The sequence below is a fragment of the Natrix helvetica genome (assembly GCF_964273705.1).
Source record: "Natrix helvetica genome assembly, chromosome: 1".
Classification (NCBI taxonomy): domain Eukaryota; kingdom Metazoa; phylum Chordata; class Lepidosauria; order Squamata; family Natricidae; genus Natrix; species Natrix helvetica.
This window is the reverse complement of record NC_138548.1, coordinates 192,289,973-192,312,197: the sequence shown is the minus strand read 5'-3', so window position 1 is coordinate 192,312,197 and position 22,225 is coordinate 192,289,973. Positions and strand designations below refer to the sequence as shown.

At 42.4% G+C, this 22,225-nt stretch overlaps 1 protein-coding gene across 2 annotated transcripts; it reads left to right on the top strand.

The window, feature by feature from the left end:
• Positions 1-1,620: 1,620 nt before the first annotated feature.
• On the top strand, positions 1,621-17,339 carry SYDE1 (synapse defective Rho GTPase homolog 1). 2 transcript variants are annotated; one of them, XM_081936904.1, is made up of 8 exons: positions 1,621-1,868; positions 7,709-8,386; positions 9,189-9,908; positions 10,337-10,554; positions 11,360-11,486; positions 13,707-13,861; positions 14,139-14,367; positions 15,684-17,339. In XM_081936904.1, the coding sequence occupies exons 1-8, from the start codon at positions 1,772-1,774 to the stop codon at positions 16,103-16,105; spliced, it is 2,646 nt and encodes an 881-aa protein (XP_081793030.1). In that variant the 5' UTR covers positions 1,621-1,771; the 3' UTR covers positions 16,106-17,339. The 2 variants fall into 2 exon arrangements, with proteins under 2 accessions (XP_081793030.1, XP_081793029.1); XM_081936903.1 differs by having other exon boundaries at positions 7,706-8,386.
• The last annotated feature ends 4,886 nt before the right edge of the window (positions 17,340-22,225 follow it).

Sequence of the window (22,225 nt, the reverse complement as noted above, 5' to 3'; positions counted from 1 at the left end):
GGGTGCGTTTCAAGGTATTGATCACCATCTTTAAAGCGCTCCATGGCATAGGACCTAGTTATCTGCAGGATCGCATCCTACCACACACGTCCCTACGACCTATCCGCTCACACAGGGAGGGGCTCCTCCTGGTGCCGTCTGCTAGGCAATGCCAGCGGGCGACACCTAGGAGTAGATCCTTCTCTGTGATGTGCCCAACCCTCTGGAATGACCTCCCCCCAGACATTCGAACTACCACCGACCTCCGTTCCTTCCGGCAAAAGTTAAAGACTCACCTATTTCAATCAGCTGGCCTGGCACTTCCTTAGTTTTACCTCCCGGGGATTTATTGTATTTTAATTGGGTTTGGGGTTTTAATTGTGATGTTTTTAGGATTAGAATATATTTATTTCTTACTACAGCCTATCTCCCCCTCCAAATGTATCTTAAATGTATTTTATTATTATGACTGGTTTTATTTGTATTGACTGTACACCGCCCTGAGTCCCTTTCTGGGAGAGGGGCGGTCTAAAAATCTAAGAAATAAATAAAATAAATAAATAAGTAGAGGAGAGAGGTAAGGGAAGAAGAGAGGGATAAGAGAGGGGAAGAGTGGGGAAGAGAAAGAGAGAAATGAGGAGTGGAAAGGGGAGAGAGGAGAAGGAGAGAGGAAGGGGAAGTAGAGAAGGGAAGAAAGACAGAGGGAAGTAAGGAGATAGGGAGGGGGAGGAGAGAGGGAGAAGAAAGTGACAGATAAAGTACAAATATGGTGTATGGAGAGCAGAAGAGCCAATAATTGTTTTTGGGAGTTGTTGGTAAGATGAATTGATGTAAACATTTAATAATACAATATGATGTTGGTTATGTAATAGTATATATGTGATTATAAGTTATGAAAATGAAAAAATAAAAAACCTTAATCAAGAAAAAAAGCAAGGACGACTTGCTTAAGGGTTCAGGCTGTAATCTAGTTTCCTTTGACCCTTTGGGGGATTGCAAAAGGTCCAGATGGGGCAATCCTCGTAGGGGAAACTAGGATCATGACCATCTTGTCACACCCACCAGTCACATGCTCACCTAACCACGCCTACCCAGTCACATTACCACCTAGCCACGGCCACAGAACCGGTAGTAAAAATATTTGAATCCCACCATACATGGTATCATCACCAGATGGATTTGTAACTGGCTGATCAACCACACTCAATATGTAGTCCTTAATGGACCACAGCTACGGGGGGAGGGGGGGCAGTACTCTTCAATACTTACGATGACCAGGACCTGAGTGCAGTTTAGTCAAAAAGTCCATAAAGACTTCCCAGCCACTAATAGATGTAGGATAATGGCAAGTACACTTTTAAGGATTGTCCTGGCCATACCTGCTATGCCCCAGAAAGGTGACCTGGATTGACAACGCTTCAGATTGTCACTTCTTCTGGTGGAAGAGCACCTTCTGTCCAAGATGCCGTGTAGTCGCCACCGTGTTGCGCCAGAAGCCGAGTACCGCTTGACGGACACAGTGGCTTTTCATACAAAGCTCGAGCTCCACTCACGCACAAACGGCGAAGGAGGGGGGCGTTGCCTCCCTGACCAGCCTACCTCCTCTCCCGCCTCCCCCTCCGCCCCCGTCTCCTCCGACTACAAGCCCCAGCAGCAGTTTAGGCTTGGCACGCAAGCGGAGGAGGCATCCGAGGAATTTGCTTCCCGCGGAGTGCGTCCCACGATCCTTGGGCTGAACGTTTCTCCACTTTTGCATGGGGCACGGAAAGACGGAGTCGCTCGTGGCTGAGTGATGGCCCAGCCTTTATTCAGGAAAACTTTATTCCGACTGAGGAGCAAGGAGCGCCTGCGGAGCAAAAAGGCGGCGCCCGCGCCTCAGAACGAACCAGGTACTCGAGGGAGGCACAGGGTCTGGGCTCCCTTCTCTCTTCCCCCTGCAGGGGGCACATAGTCAAGGTGACAGGAGGGGGCTGCTGTAGACATCTTCGGCATTTCCTCCCCAGCTGTTCGTGAACTAAGCAAAAGGAAACAGAGGGAAGAGATTACCGAGCTGGGATATGTAGCGCAATCCTTTTCGCGGCGGCCTTGGGGGAGCTCAACTGACCAGGCCCACGTTCCAAAGCGAATTGCTGAGAGGCCGTTCTCTGGACGGCCTCCGTTTTTCGCTCCGGCCCCGGCCCCAGCCTCCGGATTGAGATGGAAAGCGCCGCTTGTGCCTATCGGTCCGTTAAGTAATAGGGAAGCGGAGTGAATTTGGAACGCCTAGTTCTGCAACTTTCCTTTCTGAAAGCATTCCTAGCAGACTGGTGAACGCTGTTATTCGTGATCGGCGGTGACTTTAATTGCAGGAATAGTAGAAAGAGGTCGGGATCGAGATCCTTTTGGTTTTAAGGAGGTGTGCTCAGCCAGCTTAAGGGCCCTGCTATTTCGCCAAATAGCCCTGTGTTCCTGGGCTAGCCCAGAGGGATGGCAGTTGCATCCTATAGCCAGAGAGTGGGTGGTTCATATTCACAGAACATGTGATTGCCAGAAATAATAACTTGAATGGATCTTATGTGCTTGATGCCATTCTGCACCATCATGTGATTCCATTGGCACAAAGAGCCAGTGTGGAATAATAGTTCGAGTGTTGGACATGGACTGAGAAAATCCATGTTCCAACCCTGTTTGATTGTTGGATTTGCTGGGTAAACTTGAGGCAAATCACTCTCTTTCAGTCCACACTGTCTTGTGGATTGTGTTGTGGATAAAGTAAGAGAAGAGTGTACACCATGGTATGCATTGCATTTACTGGGGGAAATGTGAGATAGAAAAGAAGCATTAAACAAAAATGCACATGCTGGTTTCCAGCTGCTGCAAATAAAACTCTAGCTGACAAGAGATCCATAAATGGCTGGATGAATTAAGTATTAATTCTGCAGGAATGCAGAAGATGTCAATTACAATTTTTTAAAATTCATCTGGTGACACTGTAAGAATGGCCTAAGAAAATCTTTATATAGATTCCCTTCTCCATTAGATCCTTCACCATGAACATTCACAGACTGAGTGCTAAAATTCCAGAAAATTGTGGTAAATATTGAAATAATAAAGCAACATTACTTGTATGAGGGAGGCTTACAGTCATATTGAACCAAGTAACTAGTTTGGGTTTGCTTGGGATTAATAAACAAACATACCACTATGAGGTTCTGGAGAAACTACCTTGCTCTAAACCTCATTTCTCCTTTTGTAAATAAAAAGTTATAATAATGTAGCTTGTAGAAATGAGAAGCTGAACATGACATGTAAATTAAATGTATTCTTCCAATTATGATAACTGAAAAATATTTTTTCTTGAGCGTTTCTGCAGAAAAATTTTGTTTCTGTTATTATCAAAGTTCTTGTTATATATTCAAGCCCACTAAGCCCCTTTCTGATTTTAATGTTAATTTTTCCTCCATATGGAAAAGCCTCTTTTTAACTTGTTTTTAGTAATTCTTTTGTAATTTTCTTCTTTTATGACTATAAATCTCTTTGAGATATCAGATTGAACTGAAGTCAGTTTTACTGCTTGTAAAAACAATGATAAAGCTATCAAGATCTAAGTGTTATTGTTTTTATCCCCAGCTTTTATCTGTGAACTTTCCACAATATTGATGGAAATGGTAATAAACAATTTCCCCACTCAATGAAGATAAAATATTTTTTTAAAAATAGTGAAATAATATAATCAAATATTTTGATTGATGAAATAGATTGTTCTAAAGTTTAATACAATTACTCTGAAAAGGGAGGTAATTCTACTATTCGTGCTCTATCCAATCTCTCCTGATTTGTGACCTGTATCTTCATTCTTGAGTTATGCCTGAATCAATGGGACTGTTCCTGTGGAATTAGTTGGGGATCTACAAAGAGAGCTCTGTGTCTTGGCCAAGGAGGGGACTATGCAGTAAACAACAGGAAATCTAACTTGGCACTAGGTCTGAGCAGCTGGAAGTTTGGGACAGATATCCTGGCTTTTGCTGTATTGAAATCCTCAGCTGCATATCTTCAGGCCAAGCTCGGGTGTGCTGGGTTTGTCGCCCCTCTCCCAATCCTTTTTCCCATACTGCTTAAATACTTTCCAATTGGCATTATCAGAAGTTCTGAAGGGTTGTTTCACTCAGAGAAAGTTTCATTTCAAAGATTGCTCACTTAATTTTCAGTGTTTCCCTGTGATGTGAATTGAGAGTGTCTACTACATTATCTGACAGTATAATTGAGGTACTATCAGTCAGTAGGAAACTAGACTCGAATTGAAATTCAGCCTTTTGTAGAAAGGTTTAGAGTCCTGAATAAAGACTGAGTGGATGAGTGCACCTTCATCCTCATCAATACATTTGCAGATGGTGATTTTATACAATTACATTTAGTGAGTAAGTAGCATTCTTTCCTGAATTGGCCGAATGTGTCAGTGGTTATACATCCTTGGTTACATCCTGTCTTGACAGTTGCAGTATGCTGTACAGACAGCTAAACAATTCAAAATACCTTGGCTAAACATTCATTCTGTCTTCATGGGGTTTAGTTTATTATCCTCTGATCATCTTCATTGCCTTTCTTTGAACCTATTCAGTTTCTCTAAATCTTTTAAAGTCTGGTGACTAGAATTGTCACAGTATTAAAGATGGGGTCTGACTAATGCAGGACAGAATGGAAGGATTGCTTCCTCTGACTGAATATATCTTTGCCTTTTTTGCAGTCATACAACACCTTGTTAGCTCATATTCAGTTTGCAATATTGCAACATCATTTTCACAAGTACTGTTACTAAGCCAGTGTCTCTCATACTATATCTGTTCATTTTATTTTTGTTTCTTAACTGAACACAGCACTTGAGTCTGTTAAATGTATTTTTGTTACTTTCATCCCATTTCTCTAGCATTTCAAGGTCAGTTTGAATTTTATTTATTCTATGATATTAGTTATCCCACCTAATTTTGTGTTGTCTGCAAAGAAGAAGAATAGAATAGACTAAAACTTTATTGTCACTTTAAATGTACATTAATCAGCATACATTCAAATGAAATTTCATTGCATTCAGCTCTCAGAAGATGACTATTGTGCTTATACCCAAATACCCACACACATATGACACAGAGAACATGGCGGAAAAAAAGAATCCTGCGAATTTACAAGACAGATGGAATAAGGAACAAAGCTGTTACAGAATCTAGTACCTCTACTATAAATACTTCAAAATCTCCTCCCAGGGGAGAGCAACAGAAACAGACCATGAAGTGGGTGTGTGGGGTCTCTAACAATGCTTCAAGCTTTAAGCACATAGTGCTTATAAGCAATATCCTGACTAATGGGAAGCAAGCTTCCTGTAATCTTCTCTGCTGTCCTTATCACTCTGTATGGACCTTCTATCTGAGGCGCTGCTACTACCAAACCAAAGAGTTTGTTAAAACGCTCTCAATCGTGCCTTGGTTAAGCATTCCTTCTATCTATCCCTTATAAATGCATATGAAACTCCTTGCAATACTGCTGTTCAGATTGCTGAAGAACCATTGATAAGTACTCTTTAGATACAATTTTTACATCTATGTCTTATTTTAATTGTCATGCCATCCAGCCCACATTTAACTGCTGTATCTTGCTAATCTTGCTGATCAGTATATTTTGGAATGTTCTGGCATGCCTAAAATCAAGAAATTTTACAATAGCAATAGCACATATATACTGCTTCACAGTGCTTTACAGCTCTCTAAGCCAGTGGGTCTCAACCTCCCTAATGCCGCGACCCTTTAATACAGTTCCTCATGTTGTGGTGACCCCCAACCATAAAATTATTTTAGGTTTTCCGTATTTTTTCAAAAATATGTGTTTTCCGATGGTCTTAGGTGACCCCTGTGAAAGGGTCGTTTGACCCCCAAAGGGGTCGCAGCCCACAGGTTGAGAACCGCTGCTCTAAGTGGTTTACAGAGTCAGCATATTGCCCCCAACAATTTGGGTCCTCATTTTATCAACCTCAGAAGGATGGAAGGCTGAGTCAACCTGGAGCCGATGAGACCCAAACTGCCAAACTGCAGAGGTAGCCTGCTGTACTGCATTCTAACCACTGCTCCACCATGCACAATGATAACATTTCCAGTTTACTAAGGTAGTTAATGAATCAAAAATAGATAACAAGATTTGTTCATGACAAATCCATGCTAACTACTGGAATTACTGTACTGGAATTACTGCACTTTTGCAAGCATTCAAAACTGATTTCTTTATTGTGTTGTAAAATGTTTTCAGGTGTCAATGTTAGATTGACCGGTCATTGTGCATGCAATCTTCTCTTTCCTTCTTTTCGAATATAGGGACATCTTCTCATCTGGCACCAGGGACGTGCGGTCAGGGGAGGCAGGGGAGGCAGAGCCTCACCTCTCATCATGAAATAATATATAATAATAATATATATTTCCTCCCATCCCTTTTACACGGCTCCCGCTAAGCTCCGGTAAGGAGAAGAGCCTTTGGGGAGTGAAGAGGAAGAGGAGGGAGGAGGAGGAGGAGCGTGCGCGGGGCGGTGCCAGCTGGGCAACCAGCGGAGGCAGGAGGGTTCTCCGAAGTGCCAATAACCTTCCTGCCTCTGCTGTACTTTGCACGCTCCTCGCGACTGCAATAGACGTCCAGAAGTGGCAGGGGCCGTTGGGCTGGAAGCCCAAACCCCATTAGCCACAAAAACCGCTTCTGGACATACATTGCAGTCGCGAGGAGTGCACGAAGTCCAGCAAAGGCAGGAAGGTTCTCGTTATTCCCCAGTCGCTTTCGTGGCTTCGTCATCCGGGAGCGCCGGCAACATTTCTGCCTCCGCAGCTCCTGGGCGCGGACGGATGGAGGTAGCCAGAGTGGTGCCGAGGCAGTCTGGTGGGCGAGCAACCGAGGATCAGGCTGCCTGATCCTCCATCGCTCGCTCGCTCTTTCGTCTGCCCGGACTGCCTCGGCGTCGCTCTGGCTACATCCATCCGGCCGCGCCCAGCAGCTGCGGTGACGTCATCAAGATGAAGTAGCTTGGAGGCGAAGTGCTTTTCAGTGCTTTTCTGTGCGTCTGACGTTTAGGTAGATAGCTGGATGTCCTAAACGCCAGACGGTCAGAAAAGCACTGAAAAGCAGCTGCTGTTGGGGACTGCAGAGCACGAGCCAGCGGAGCACGCTCAGGAAGGCGGGGAATGGGATCACGTGGTCCCATTCCCTGCCTTCCTGATGACGTCACCAGCCTCACCAGTCATAAACCTCACCGCACGTCACTGTCTGGCACATGTCCAGTTTGCAAGATTTTTCAGAGAGAATATATATATATATATATATATATATATATATATATATATATATATATATATATATATATATATATATATATATATATATATATAGGGATTTGCCTAGACTATGAACTACATCTTACTTTTTTGTTTTGTCTTGATCAGTTTTTGTTGGCTGCTTTGAATATTCTCCAGACTAGAAAGCAAATCACATAAAATTTAAAAAAAAACGTGATCAAAGGATGCAACACTTCAGATAGTTGCAGGAATGAATCCTAGTCTACAATAAGCAGTATTTGGGTTCCATTTTCTGTTTAGCAGGAGTCACATTTAGGCTTTGGCCCTTTTTTTTCCTCCTCCTGTTTCCTTATTTGGTAGAATTAATTCATAATTATTTATTTCTCTAAGGGGCCATATTGGACAGATTAATTAATCAACTTCTGTTCCAGTAGATCCTTCATTGGAGCTACCAGATGATTTACATCTACCTTCTGAACCTAAGTCAGTGGATACTGTTCTGTTGGTTGATGGATGCCAGAAAAGTGTTGCCATCACTGTGTCACGGAAACAAAATTGGGCCAAGTTCATCTGGAGCTGTCAAGAGGACTCTCATAACAGTAGGCCATGCCAGAGCTTTTCCCCTGTGCCACCGGCCCCTGCAGACATTGGCTCCATGGTAACTGGACCTAATAAAGATAATGACTTACTAGCCAGCTACCCCAGCCTCAATACCAAATATAGCAATCAAGGTGCTTATCTACAGACCCTGGAAAAAAGTAGCCGCCAATGGGTGCTCTCTGCAGGGAAGACTCAAGGGGTAGAAGATGAAGTTTCCACTTCTGCCACTGAGATGGAAGAATTCCACAAGCATGGCAACTCCCAGGGAGAAATCTGGTACAACCCAATTCCAGAGGATGAGGACCTGCAGCTCCCCTCCCTTGAAAGGAAGTGTGGTAGTGGTTGTGAGAATGGGGACAAGAAGAGGAACCCTATAGAAGTTAAAGTTCCACATGAATGTATAGATATTGGCAGCTCACTGAAGGCAGTCAATAATGTGCAGATTTCACCAATCCAACTGAAGTGTGTTAAACAAGTGGAGATTCTGGGCAGTCACCAGTCTGAGACTTATGGTGAGTTGGTTCCAAGCAGAGAGACACATTTTTTCAGAAGCATGAGAACTGACTTGTGGTTTTGGAGAATTGAAGTCAGGACTGTGGGGAATGGTTGCATGTCATGGGTTTAGTCAAGAGCAAGATTGTTCTTCTCTTATACCGAGGCATGATATCCTGGGAGTATCTCTTCTTTAAAAAAAGTTGGGAATAGAGAAAACAATCCCAATCTTTTAAGTAGCTGTTATGCTAAGTTAGCTTAGCTGACTGTGCTCTAAAGTGCTTAAAAAAAGATCCATTCTAAATGCACAGCAGTGCACCACTAAATCCTGTGAGTTGCTAGTGGATGTCTTGAAATGTCATTTATCTTAAATGTATATTGAATTTAAGGCCATCACTAAGGGAAAAGCATTTTCAGTGAAACCAGCACATATCATTGATTGGGTTGCTGGTTATAGATGTTTCCACTGGTTTAATCATTTATAGTACCACCTAAATATTTGGCTGAAAATGTTGAGTTTAGCAATATGCACATTCATGTTTATATTAATAATTAAATAGTATTTCAATTTTGGGGGTATCTGCACTAAACAAAGGGGGTATGTCTGCTACTGCATTAACCATTTATACTGTATCAGATTGTTTTGCAGCTTTTTTCGGAAGAAGAGGATTGCCTTCTCTAGTTAACCCTTTTTCTGAAAAGCCATGAGAAAGAAAGCCAGTTCTTTCTCTCCCATCCTGTTACCCTTGCAGCTTTGGTGTAATGCCTGTTACCTGCTGGATAAGTGGCATTTCACCTGCCTTACACAGTTTCTCTCCCCAGGAAAGGTACTTGTTACAACTGTGGATCCTGAAGAAAGTTCAGCCAGTGCCACACTGATGGCCCAGAACATCAATGCCAATAAAAAGAGCCATTCTTTCAGCAAGACTAAGTCCCCAGGCCCAGTACGAAGTCTCTCCATAAAGATGAAGAAACTGCCAGAGCTGAGGCGGAAACTAAGTCTGCGCAGCTCCCGTCGTCGAGAGCCAGAAAGGAGTTCCTCTGCTAAGGAATCAGGGAATGTCATCAGCCGCTACCATCTTGACAGTAGTGTGGTAGCTCAGCGACCTGTGACCCAAGACAAGGCTGCCAGCAATGGGGGATATTTGAGTGACAGTGATTCCCCAGAGTTTCTGGCTAAGGCAAAGGCACGCCTTGGCCTTGAAGGGTCATCATTCTGTCTGTACAGTTTTGCTGAACAGCCTAGCAGTCTACAGCATTTCTCTGGTCTTGTCAGCGTCCACCTGCTGGGGATCCAGGGTTTCAAGCCTCCCAAAGCTGAAGCCAAAGAGCTCTTCTGCATTCTTCAAGTAGACTCTGTTAACAAGGCACGCACAGCTCTCCTGCCTTGCCAGGCTGCTGTCCTCACTCTCAACCATTCTTTCCAGCTGGAGCTGGAGGACGCCCAGCTTCTCAAAATGGTAGTCGTCTTCTGTGATCCTATGGTGGGCAAGAACCAAGTTTGCTGCCATGGTACTATCATTCTGCCCCAGGTTTTTCAAGGTGAGGAAGACTGTTCAGGCACATGCCAATAGATAGCTTTCTAAGGAGTTACAGATAGAAATAATGTCCTTTGCAGTCCACCTGCATACAGTAGGAAGCTACCTTCTGCCGGATCAGATCATTTTTTTCACTAGTTTAGTACAGGCTACATGAGAAGGGTCTCAATTCAACATCTTTATCATTAAAGGCTACTTTTAAACTTGTGATGGGATGGAAGTCGAAGTTGTGATCCCACTCATGCAAGGACTGTGCTCTTATTGTCTCTATTCTTTCTGCCAGCATAGCATGGGACCTAAGTCCTGCTCAAGATGCTAGTGTTGGGTACATCTCAAGAGCTTCTAATACTGAATTGACCGCATGGGATTTTCTGGTTTGGGGAAGTGGGGATCCATTGTAGTCATCACATTCTCTAACATTTCTGGTTTTAGGTTGTAGGACTCAGCAGTTAGCTCTACAACTGGAGCCTCAGGGGCTTCTTTACATCAAACTCACTCTGGTGGATCAGTGGGATCCAGCTAATTCTGAACAGAAACCACAAGTCTTTGGAGTGAAGCTGAATCAGCTGGTGAAAAAAGAAGGTGCTGCCATCAAGGTGCCACTCCTAATCCAGAAATGTGTAACCCAAATTGAGAAACGAGGATTGAAGGTGAATGTTCTCCATCCCAAAGCAACCAATTTCCTAAGTTTCGTGTAGTGGAAGACCACAAAACATAGAGTAGCTCAACCTGACCCAGATGTCTGTTTTTTGTAGTTTGCCATCCATGTGAGATTTATTTATAGGATTTACTTGGCCACTTACCACATACAAGGATTCTAGGCAGCTCACAACCATCCCTAAAACATAGTTAAAGACAAAGGTACCTTGCCTCCAAGTGCCAGACCAAACATTCTCACAGTTCATCCCAATACGCTAGCCCAATGCTTTGGGGAAAGAGGCAGATTGTCACAGCCTTTCAGAATGCTAAAAGGGTAGAGATTCCTCTGATCTCCAGTGGGAGGATGTTCCTCACCAAGAAGACACTCCTCCAAGTCCCATCTAATGGCACCATTTAAGGGAAGGGAACTTAAGTGCCCCCAACCCATCTAATCTAGTAGGACAGGCAGATACCCTCAGGGAGAGGCATTTATTTAAGTAACCTACCGTAGCCTTGTGCCATTAGAACTATAAAGATGATAATCAGCACCTTGAATTGGAGCTGGAAAGCAACTGCATGCCAGTACAGGTTACATAACAGTGGTATTACTTGAATGAACCACAGGGTATCCAAAACTGCAAGTACTGCTGCATTCTGGACAGTTACAGCTTCTGGATGATTTTCAAGGCCAGTTCCATGCAAAGGCATTAGAATAATTTAAATGGGAGGTGACTAAGGCATGGCTGACTTCTTCCCTATACTATTGCTTGCAGCACTGTCTGCTTATCCGGGTTATCAGCTCTGTTCTCTTTGTAGATGGTAGGCCTGTATCGCTTGTGTGGCTCAGCAGCAGTGAAAAAGGAATTACGTGATGCGTTTGAGAGAGATAGTGCTGCTGTTGTTCTTTCTGAAGATCTTTATCCAGACATCAATGTGATTACAGGTTGGTGCCTACAACTGGACTCTTGTTAGACTTTTGGAGTGACAAAGTTCCCAGTGGACTCTGGAAAGGCTTCTGGAATTAATAACATGTAGGCAAGTCACATTGCCTATGTGGAGTGTGGAAAAAAACCAATTTGGAAACACACTGGAACTCTGCTGGGGCAATCAAAACAAGTTTTTACTGCTCTTATTGAATCATTTGCTCACCACCACCACCACCATTATGGGATCAAGACTCTCTAGCTATGATACTTCTTCTCTGTGTGAAGTCCAACAGAGATAGAGGTTCTTGAGGTTCTCTTTGTACACCCAGCCTTTTGAACCCACTTTGCATTTCTCTGTTGTTATGCAGTTCTTTCCCTCCTCTTCACAATTCAGATCACAGTTAAAAGAAGCTCAAGGAATTCTCTTATGTGAAAGGTGCTGATTCTTCTGCAGATAGCTTGAAGGTGCTGGAGAAGAACCCATGTAGGTTGCTGAAAACTGGGTTTTCTTCTCTAATCTTTTCCTGAATTCAGGCCTTCCGCAAGTTTACACAGACTTATCAGTTAGGCAATGCACATCTTGGTCCACCTCTTTGAAACAGAGCATTCAAAAACTCAACACAGGATTTCTGAAACCATGAGAGAATTTCGTTTCCCTTTGCAAGGATTACCCTTTAGTGGAAATGAAGTCTGACAGGACTTCAACTTTGCATTTCTGAAAGGTCATGAGATAAAGAGTAGGTAAGAAATACATTCAATGCTAAACTGATTGGCACTCCCATAACCACTAAGAAAGATCTCCTTAGTTTTATTTGGGTGTGTTACACAAATTCATTATCATTTTCAAAGGGTATGGCACCACATTATTTGAGAACTGCTGGTTTAAGAAATTGCAGACTAGTGCTTTTGTCTTCCAAATCTCAAGGGCTACTCTATAAAGCAAAAAGAGAGTCATAAGGAGACAAAACGTCAAGCATTTGTGTTCAATATTTTTGTGCAAAAAGTTTATATTGATGAAAGAGACAATCTTTTGGGGATTATATTGCTAATACAACTAAAGATATGGAGACTAAATATGAACAATGTTATATTTAATTAAGGTTTAATTGGGGAAACCTCAAGGCATTTTGGTGCTACTCCTCACCCTTTTGAATACCATGGATCCAAATACATATTTTATAAAGTAGATTTGGGCCACATTATGGGGGAAATGGAGATCTCCAGTAAGAAGAAGAATGTGCCCAATCCTGTATTGAAGAGAGCTCTGCCAATGACCAAGAGGTCTAGAGCCAGGGTAGCTCAAATTTCCTGCCCTCACGTTTCCTCTGTGTCTTGGTCCACTTCCCTTCATGATAAAAGGCAGGTCAGAGTTAGCATGTGATGGCTGGCAGTGAGTCCTGCAGCTCAAGACTTGGCCAATTGCCATTATTTTGGCAGTGAAGCTGGAAATGGACAGTTCCTCTTATACAGGTTGACTGTCAGGTGTGGCTCAGTGGATGTGCCCCAGCTCTATTGTTCCTTTCTATATATTGTTTGACAAATGATGTGAAAGTATGGTTTTGAGCAGCAAAAGATTCAAATGTGTTAGATCAGAATGAATAGAGCAGAACAGAACAATAGAGTTGGAAGGGATCTTGGAGGTCTTCTAGTCGAACCTCCTGCTCAGGTAGGAGACACTATACTATTTCAGACAAATGGTTGTCCAGTCTGTTTTTAAAAACTTCCAGTGTTGGAGCATTCACAACTTCTGGGGACAAGTTGTTCCACTGATTAATTGTCCTAACTGTCAGGAAATTTCTTCTTAGTTCTGGGTTGCTTCTCTCCTTGATTAGTTCCTATCCACTGCTTCTTGTCCTGCCCTCAGGTGATTTGGAGAATAGCTTGACTCCCTCTTTGTGGTAACTCCTGAGATATTGGAGCACTGCTATCATGCTTTTAATGCTTTACTGCTTTTAGTGAAAAGTCATTTTTTTCTCTCTAAACTAGACGTACCCAATTCCAATCTGTTTGCTTCCTCCCTCTGCTATCATTTTGTTCCCTTGTCCAACCACTGAGGAAAAAACCCACTCACATATAAAGTTTGTGTATCAGGATTTTCATTTCAGGGAACTTTAATGTGGCACAGATCTTGAAGTACCACTACTTGGGGTTTAATCCGGCCTTCTCTAATAAAGATGAAAGTTGAACCTACAACAAAGGTAATGTTGAATTTTGTTTTCTGTATTCCTCCTTTCCAGGGATCTTGAAGGACTATTTGCGTGAGTTACCCACTCCTCTTATCACCGACCTCCTCTATCAGGTGGTACTGGAAGCTATGTCCAATAGGACAGTGGGACTGGAAGGGAAGGAGACAACAACAGCTCTTCTGAATTGCCTACCAGAGGCTGAGAAGGTGAGGAAGTCTCAGGTTGAGAAAGAGAATAGGTCTATCTCAGACTTAATCGGCCTTTAAAAATCTTGTTTCCTCTGTTATACCAAAGGGTAACCTCTCACAATGTATCATTAGTGAACTTCCCTATGGATGGACATTCTGAATACTTTTCTGTTTTCTTGTTGACATGAAAGCTTGCACACGTCTTCCTAGCAGTTCATTATTGTACTTGATTAAGATCTTTCCTTCCTTGTTATTGACAAAATGAGCTGAAGTAACTTGTTATTTCCATTTTTAGGCCACTTTGACAATGCTGCTTGATCACCTTCGTTTGGTTGCTGCTTTCCATACCTTCAATCGCATGAATGCCCAGAACCTTGCTGTGTGCTTTGGGCCTGTGCTCCTGAGCCAAGGGGCAGGTGGGACCGTAGTTTCCAGATCTGGCCAACAGCATTGCACTATTGCCAGCACCAGAGATTTTAAACATCATCTTGAAGTATTAAACTACCTGTTACAGACCTGGCCAGGTGAATGTGCAAAGGTTCAAAGGCATCTCTTCCATTCTTGGGGACAAATTTCCTTTAGCTTTAGTTGCTGGGTTCTTGTCAATCTCTTAATTAGTCCTAATACTTTTTGTTGAATTATAATGTGGTGTGGAGTATTCTTCTTAGAATTTTGAGCTTTATAGTACTTTGTCTCCTTATTTGATCAGTCCAGAATTAGTTGGTTGATAGTCTTAAATCTATAATGAATGATATTTCTAGAGAATGAAATAAGCATATGTAAGCTGGACAATTAGTTTGACCAAACAACATATTAAACAAAGCTATTTCTAAATCTTGGGTATAGTTTTAGACTTTGAGTCAAATTGTGGTTAACTTAAGCTGGTGTGACTGCAGTTATTGCTGTAAGATTCTCTATATCATCCGAACCTGGAAGGGAGGGTTACTTAAATAACCTTCCCCTCTGGCCTTTGGTCATAAAGATGAGAAGCTGGAGCAATTGTAAAATAGGGATGTTATGGTCACAGCATACATTTCCCCATTTTGTTTTCACTCTGTGAGTACAAAGTAATGTGTAAAATGGCAATGCAAAAGAAATAGGGACATTCCCATCTGTGTGTGGTGGCAGTGATCTTGTTGGGGTTGCCATTTAAAAATTATAATAAAAAAACAAAGTAATAATCCACTTCCCAAAAAAGCTCAAACCAGAAAATGATCACTGGTTGAATCAGTCCCTATAAAAGGGATTAAAACAGTAACCAAAGTAATAGTCCTTCAACAAATTGGTGCTCTCAGTTTACTGGGAGTTGCCTTTGGTGATATGGGTGGTTATATAATGCAAATAAATAAATAAATAAACAAACAAATACTTTGAACAAACATATCATGAGAAGCAAAGGCTTGTATGCATTTTTCCAAATGTTGGATACTTTGGTCTTAATACCTGTATGTTTCATAAATACATCTGAAACAGGATGTGATGTTGAAGTTGTCCCAGACCTTAACCATGGAATGTTCTTTCTTAGGCAGAACAAAATGCCACTAAGCCACATGTAACACCAATGAATCCAGCATGTGGAAGAATGCATATGAAGCCTTTGCTTCAAATAATAGATGTAGTCATATTAAATTGATTGGCTTATAATATCTCAGTTGGTTTGTGTATCAGTATTTGTGAGGTTAGACTTTTTAAAAATGATGCTATGTTCTGAATTCAGCAGATAGATTTGAAGCTTTGGATTTCTTAATCTAGAAATTAGCTGTTTGTTCTTGTGCACTTTGGGTTACTATCAGCTTCCATTCCCTCTTGCCCTGCTCACCTTGTTTTGCCTTCCTTTTAGTGCCACATAGGAAGATGGAAGATGGGGAACGTACCTTTCCAACCAAGCAGTCCTGTCATCAGTGCCACCCTCCCCTGGATCTGCCACTGTCAAACACTACTGTCACTACTCGAAGTCACCCAAGAGGATTGGAAAGTCCTCCAAGAAATCGTTATGCTGGAGACTGGAGTGTGTGTGGACAGCAGTTTCTGGGAGCCTCCAAGCCAGGCAGTGAGGCTGACTATGATGAGGTGGCAGGGAGTGAGAGTGACAGGGAAGAGGAGAATGAGGAGGGGGCTTTGAGGACAGTCTACATGGGTGATTTTGCCCTGGTGGAGGATTCAGAGACTCCCTTTAGTCGGAGGCTCAATTTGAAAGACTTTGATGCTCTCATCCTGGACCTTGAGCAAGAACTCACCAAGCAAATCAATGTCTGCCTATGAAGCATTCTCTCAGGACTTTACAGTATAGCATTGCAAGCCGAAGTTGCCTCAGCAAGTTCTTTTTTCTGACTTGCAACCTATGCCAGTATTATTTCTGGTCACAGATTTTAACCCATGGGCTCTCTCTTTTGGCTTTTGCTACGGTAGTATTGAAGAGCCAAGAATCAGCTCTCAGTGATTGGCTGAAAGGTCACCATTGCTGGGATTCTCCCCTCAATTTATATGTGAACTGGGAACAGAAGAGAGGCAGGAGCTCTCAATCAGCACCTTGTTCATATATTTCAGTGAAATCCTCCTCAACTCGGAACCTTCCAGATGTGTTGGCACTCAGTTCCTATATTTCCCAGCCATCACGGCCAACACACTTGTAAGGCACAGGCTGGGAAAGGCAGCTTTAAATGCTTCCAAGGAAGAGAGGATTTATCCATGGTTTTCTTTTCTTGAAAAGGTAAAATTGAAAATGTAATGTTTTTGTGCATGCTTTCCTCTTCATTCAGAGCACTTTACTCATTCTTGAAAGTAGATCAATATTATTCTGAATCTGTATCTAGAATCCAGACTGAAACACAATAACTTACCAAAGACTGAACTGATCAGTGATTGGGATCAAGGCTCCTTTTTGCTCCTTATTTAACCATTGTGCTCTGGGTTGGCTATAGGTTAAGAATCTCTTGGAATCACTGAAGAAGTGCCTTTAGTGGATAATCTGATTGGCACTGGGCAGCTAGGAGCCATATCTTAAATTCCACACAATTTTCCCCATTTCAACTTTGCTTCGAGGTATTCTGGGAAATTAAAAGGGCAGTAGAAAGATTTGTAATGGCAAAGATACTGCATTTTGTAATTTTTAGCTTCTTTGGCGATAGTAGCTTATCACAAAATCATATAATCATAACCATGGAATTACCTTTTATGGTATGAGTCCAATCTACTTTCTGTAATTCCTGTAGTGCAGGAATTCATGTTAAAGCATTCCTGTTTTAACTGATATTTGAACATATCCAGTGAGAAGGATTCCATCAACACACTGGGGAATTGATCCCATTGCAGAACATTCTATTGGACTCTGCCTTCCTGTAACTTAAATTCATTATTGCATAATGAATTATTCCTGTTCTCTGAATTAATAGACTTCTGTTTGTTCTGCGTGACAACCTTTCAGATATTCAAGGAATGGTGTTATAACCCCTGCCTTCCATATTTTCTCACAATTAAATATTAATAAATTATTCAATTTCTCTTGGTCTTGTTCCTTGAAAATTCTTGTTACCCTTTTCTGAACCTGACTCAATCTTTCTTAAATAATAATGCCAAGAACTGGTCAGAATACTTGTGGATCAGCCAGGTATTGCATCTATTACATATACCATATTTTTCAGAGTATAAGACACTCTGAAGTATAAGATGCACCTACCTTTTGGGGAGGAAACCAAGAAAAAAAACTACCTCTGCCACCCAGCAAATTGCCTCCTTGCAGCAAACAGCCTGTTTCAGTTTCAGTTTAGCTGATTAGCACAAGGGAGGGAAATCTGCCTCTGCCTCCCAACAAGCAGTGTGTTTCAGTTTCAATTGCAGCACAGCCTGATTAGCCCAAGCAGCTGATTGTCGGTTGGATGGGCCTCCCAACGATCAGCTGTTTCAGGCTATAGGGATTGCTATAGTCTATTGCCGCTTCTGCGCCCCCCATTTTCAGCCTCTGCATACCATTTTAAGCCTCCACGTGCTCCATTTTGTACCCGTTGCGGCAGCGGGGATCTGAATGGGTGGAAAATGGGGCACACAGAGGCCAAAACGGCATGTGGAGGCAGCAATAGGCAATGACAATTCCTGCAGCCTCAAACAGCTGAGGGTCAGGAGGTCGAGCCAATCAACAATCAGCTGCTTGTGCTAATCAAGCTGTGATGAAGCTAAAACTGAAACAGGCTGCTTGCTGTTTGGTGCAAGGAGGCAAATTGCTGGGAGGAAGAGGCCAAAGAGTGGGGGGCAGCAGGTGGGTGGTACTACATTCGGTGTATAAGATGCACCCAAATTTTCACCCTCTTTTAGGGTTGGAAAAGTGCATCTTATACTCCAAAAATATATATTTTGAACAAGACACATGGGCAACAGCATCACATTCAACAGATGTTTGCTCCAAAACTTCAGACCAGTATTTCTTAACCTCAGCAAGTCAAAGATGTATGTGCACTTTAATTTGATGAGCTTGAGAATCACTGCTTCAAATATTGCTTGTCTGGATAATGAGGTGGAGGTGAGGGAAGGATTCACATTCTCTTCCCCGTACTTATGTTCCTTTTGAATAAATAAGTCTTTATAAATACCTATGCTGCTGGCCTGATTGAATAACAATCGATTAAAATGCAGCAGAAACTGCAATTCCGCTGGTGAACATCCTCCTTTTTTGAAGCTAATTGACCATTCTGTGCCCCAGATCTCAAATGTTTCAAGAGCTGAGCTGCTACCAAAAAGCAATGGCTGGGTTAGATGAAGGTAAGATCATATTACAACAATGCAGATAGGAACATGAAGATGGAGTTCAGAGGTTCATTGTCTACAATAAAAATATCTGCCAAGAATTTTACTAATGGGCATCCCCAACATCCCCTCAAAATTTGGAGTAACGAGGGCGAAGGGGCTGACATCGCGAGCAAGACGACATGTCCCATGGGAAGCTCCTTGGGATCGTCAATATCCCAGCTGCTATAAGGTCTTAATTGACCTGAAATCACCCCGTAGAGGCGATAAGCAAGAGGGGCACATTCTGCTGATCTCAACTCCCTGATTGATCCTGAAATAGCTTCCCAAACTGGCAACTGGGAAAGCAGCCATTGGGTGCTGCTTTGAAGCTGGGGTGCCACACAGAAAGCGTTAAGATGGAAGTGTGATCGGACTTCTGGTTCCGGCGGCCGACGGTGACGGGCAAGCTTTGCTCGCCCCCCCCCCCGCATCCCCGGTGGGCTTCCCACTCCTTGGGGGGCACAGGACGCCCCGTAGAGGCGTCCTGCCAGAGGGGCGGCACTGCGGGGGATGCCTTGATCGGCGGCGGCTGGTGGGGGCCCCCCGACTCGCTCCAGGCACCGGGGAGCACAATGGGGAGACGCTCCGGCGTCTTCGCTGTGATGCCGATCGGAGAAAAAGAAAATAGAAGGATGCGGCTGCTGTGCGGTGAGGCGTGAACTTCCTCCATTCCTTTTAACAACTTCAATAACTTTAACAAAAAAGTCAGCTGTTTAAACTTTGCTTTCGGCATGAATCGGAGAGGCGTGGCTGGAGGGAGGGGGATTTTCCCCCCTCCCTTGGACAGGCAGCTGGAAACGATTTAGCTCTTAGCCCCATGGAAAGGAGGAGGAGGGGGAGAGCCAACCAATGATGTCACGCCCCTACTAAGTGAATTTTCGGACTTAAACCTTAAAACAATGATGATCTGGAAACTTTGAACATTGAACTTTGAAAACTTTCTTTGTTGCCTCTAAACCCGAAGCTGGCAGGGCAAGATGGCACACTTCTGTTGTCTTTATGAAATGTGAAATCTGACTCCACCTTTAAAACTTCAGGCTTCCGGTCTTTGTCTCCGTGCTACTCAGACAAATCTCTTGTGGATTGCTGCTCTTTGAACTCCCTGGAGTGGAAATTTTGCTCTATTGCCAGGGCCAGTGGAAACAAAAACTCTCTTCTGCCTGGACCTTCTGTCTCTTGGACTCTCCTAGCTGCCCTGCCTTTCTGACTGACCATTCTCTATACTGACTGAACTTTTTATGGTACAAAGAATGCCACCTAAAAAAACCACCTCCTGGAAAGCCTGGCTTTGCTGCCTCTACCCCGACATCTGTAACCTCCAGTCCTAGTACACAATCAACAATGACAGCTTTGATGCAACCTAAATTCCTGGAGATGGAGTTTCAACAAATGTTTCAGCAACTTTTACAGGAACAAGAAGAAATAAAGAAACAACTGCAGGAGATGAAAGAAGAAATTAAAGAGAACCAGGCCAAAATTAATAAGAACTCACAGAGACTGGACCTTTTGGAGGGTGGGGTGGCTGAGATGAGGGAAGGGATGGAAGGGATGCAGAAGGGAAACAAAGAACTTGACTCCCAGCAGATGAAAATAGAGTTTGAGAGAATGTCTTTTTATCTTAGATTTCAAAATGTGATAGAGACAGATGATGAAAATATAAGGGACAACATGACAAACATTTTGGCTGACTACATCCAGAAAGAGAAGCAACAGATGGGGTGGGAAATAGAACGGGTTTATAGAGTGAACTCAGCTTATGCTAGGACACACAATGTTCCCAGGGAGGTACACATTAAATTCCTCAGAAAAAGCACAAGAGATGAAATTCTGAGCGCACAAAGGGGGCAAGCCCTGACATACAAAGATAAGGAGATAACCATTCTGAAACAGATCCCCAAGAAAGTGAGGGAAAAAAGAAAAAATTATTCGCAATTAGCGAATAAATTATACCAGAAGGGGGTGTGGTTTAGATGGTTGATGCCTGAAGGTATGCTAATATTCTGGGAGGAGATAAGAGTTAGAATTAATACACCCATAGAGGCGCAGGCCTTTATGGAAAAAAACAAACTACTCCTAGAAAAACCTGATGATCCTCCACCAGATACACAGGACATGGGAGGGGCCGGAGCCCTGTCGGCGGGGGGAGATGGGGCAACATCGAGAAAATGAGTAAGAAAATCCACCTGATATAAACTGATCGAAATCATTAACTGAATCTATATGCTGACTATATGTTATTATGTTACTACTTAATAATGAATTATGTGCAAATGTATACTATGAGTATGGAGGGAGGGCGCACCTACCGCACACTGCAGTTGCCAAAATTTGTAACCTTTCCCCTACCTTTTCCCGTTGTAAAATATTAAAAAAACCAATAAAACTTTGTTATAAAAAAAAGATGGAAGTGTGATCGATCTGGGTGAGATACTTACAAATACAATCTTTTAAATCTTTTAAAAAAAAGAAAAGCCCTTTGGGGATAATTAGAAGAGTGTGAGACTTGAAAAGAGGGGTGTGGGAGTTTTTCCTTCCCACCTCCAGGAGAAAAGCTGTGAGGAAAGCTTCTCTTAAAGAGACAGTGTAAAAGTAAATTGGCTATAAGGATATGCCTGAAGAATAAACCCGAAACCTGGGCTAGATTTCTTAAACATTAAATTAGGAATCAGTGATTGACTATTGGGACTAAATGAACTTTATTTTTCCAAGAAATAACTTTAAATGAACTTCTTGCAAGAAATATGGCATTTGTAATATGGATTTGTGAAATACAACAATAGAAGAAAAGAGCAGAGTAATAGTGCCATCTAGAGGCAAAAGTGGAAATTGGAAGATTAAAAAGCTAAGGGAAGTGGCCTTCAGGGTGTGTGAATTAAAGTGATATTTGGAGAAAGAGAAAATACCTAGAGTTACAGATGAGCAAAGGGAAAGATTGAATCAACTTGTAACCACAGAGGAAATTCTCCTGGCAATTAAGCAATTAAAAATTGGGAAGGCCCCAGGTACAGATGGATTGACAGTGGTTTATTATAAAAAGTTACAATTAGAAATGGTAGATCCTCTTAAGGAATTATTTAACAAAATTCAAATGGAAGGAAGGGTACCGCCATCTTGGAGAACAGCCTTTATTTCCCTGATTCCAAAAGAAGATCAGGACCTAAGAACTATAGACCTTTTTCATTACTTAATACAGATTATAAAATTTTGCTAAAATATTTGCAAATAGGTTGATGTCAATTATACAACAAATGATTCATAATGATCAATCCGGTTTTATACAGGGGAGGCAAATGAAAAGTAATGTAAGACAAATTGTTAATATATTGGAATATCTGGGGATGAACAACCAAGTCCCCGCAGCACTTTTATTCTTAGACACGGAGAAAGCATTTGATCAAGTGAATTGGCAATTTCTAATAAAAATAATACAAAAGATGCATTTTGGAGAGTATTTTACACAATCTATCAAGGCAATATACCAGAAACAAACAGCACAAATTATAGTTAACGGTAGTTTAACAGAATCCTTCAAAATTGAAAAAGGAACAAGACAGGGGTGTCCCCCGTCTCCATTATTGTTTATCTTAACCTTAGAGTTATTGT

What these genes read in the sequence shown, in the direction of transcription:
- SYDE1 (XM_081936903.1), top strand. Translation starts at nt 1,772, where the DNA reads ATGGCCCAGCCTTTATTCAGGAAAACTTTATTCCGACTGAGGAGCAAG. An exon ending in TCACCAGTCTGAGACTTATG is followed by an intron (nt 8,387 to 9,188) that starts GTGAGTTGGTTC and finishes TTCTCTCCCCAG; the next exon opens with GAAAGGTACTTGTTACAACT. An exon ending in GCCTACCAGAGGCTGAGAAG is followed by an intron (nt 13,862 to 14,138) that starts GTGAGGAAGTCT and finishes TTCCATTTTTAG; the next exon opens with GCCACTTTGACAATGCTGCT.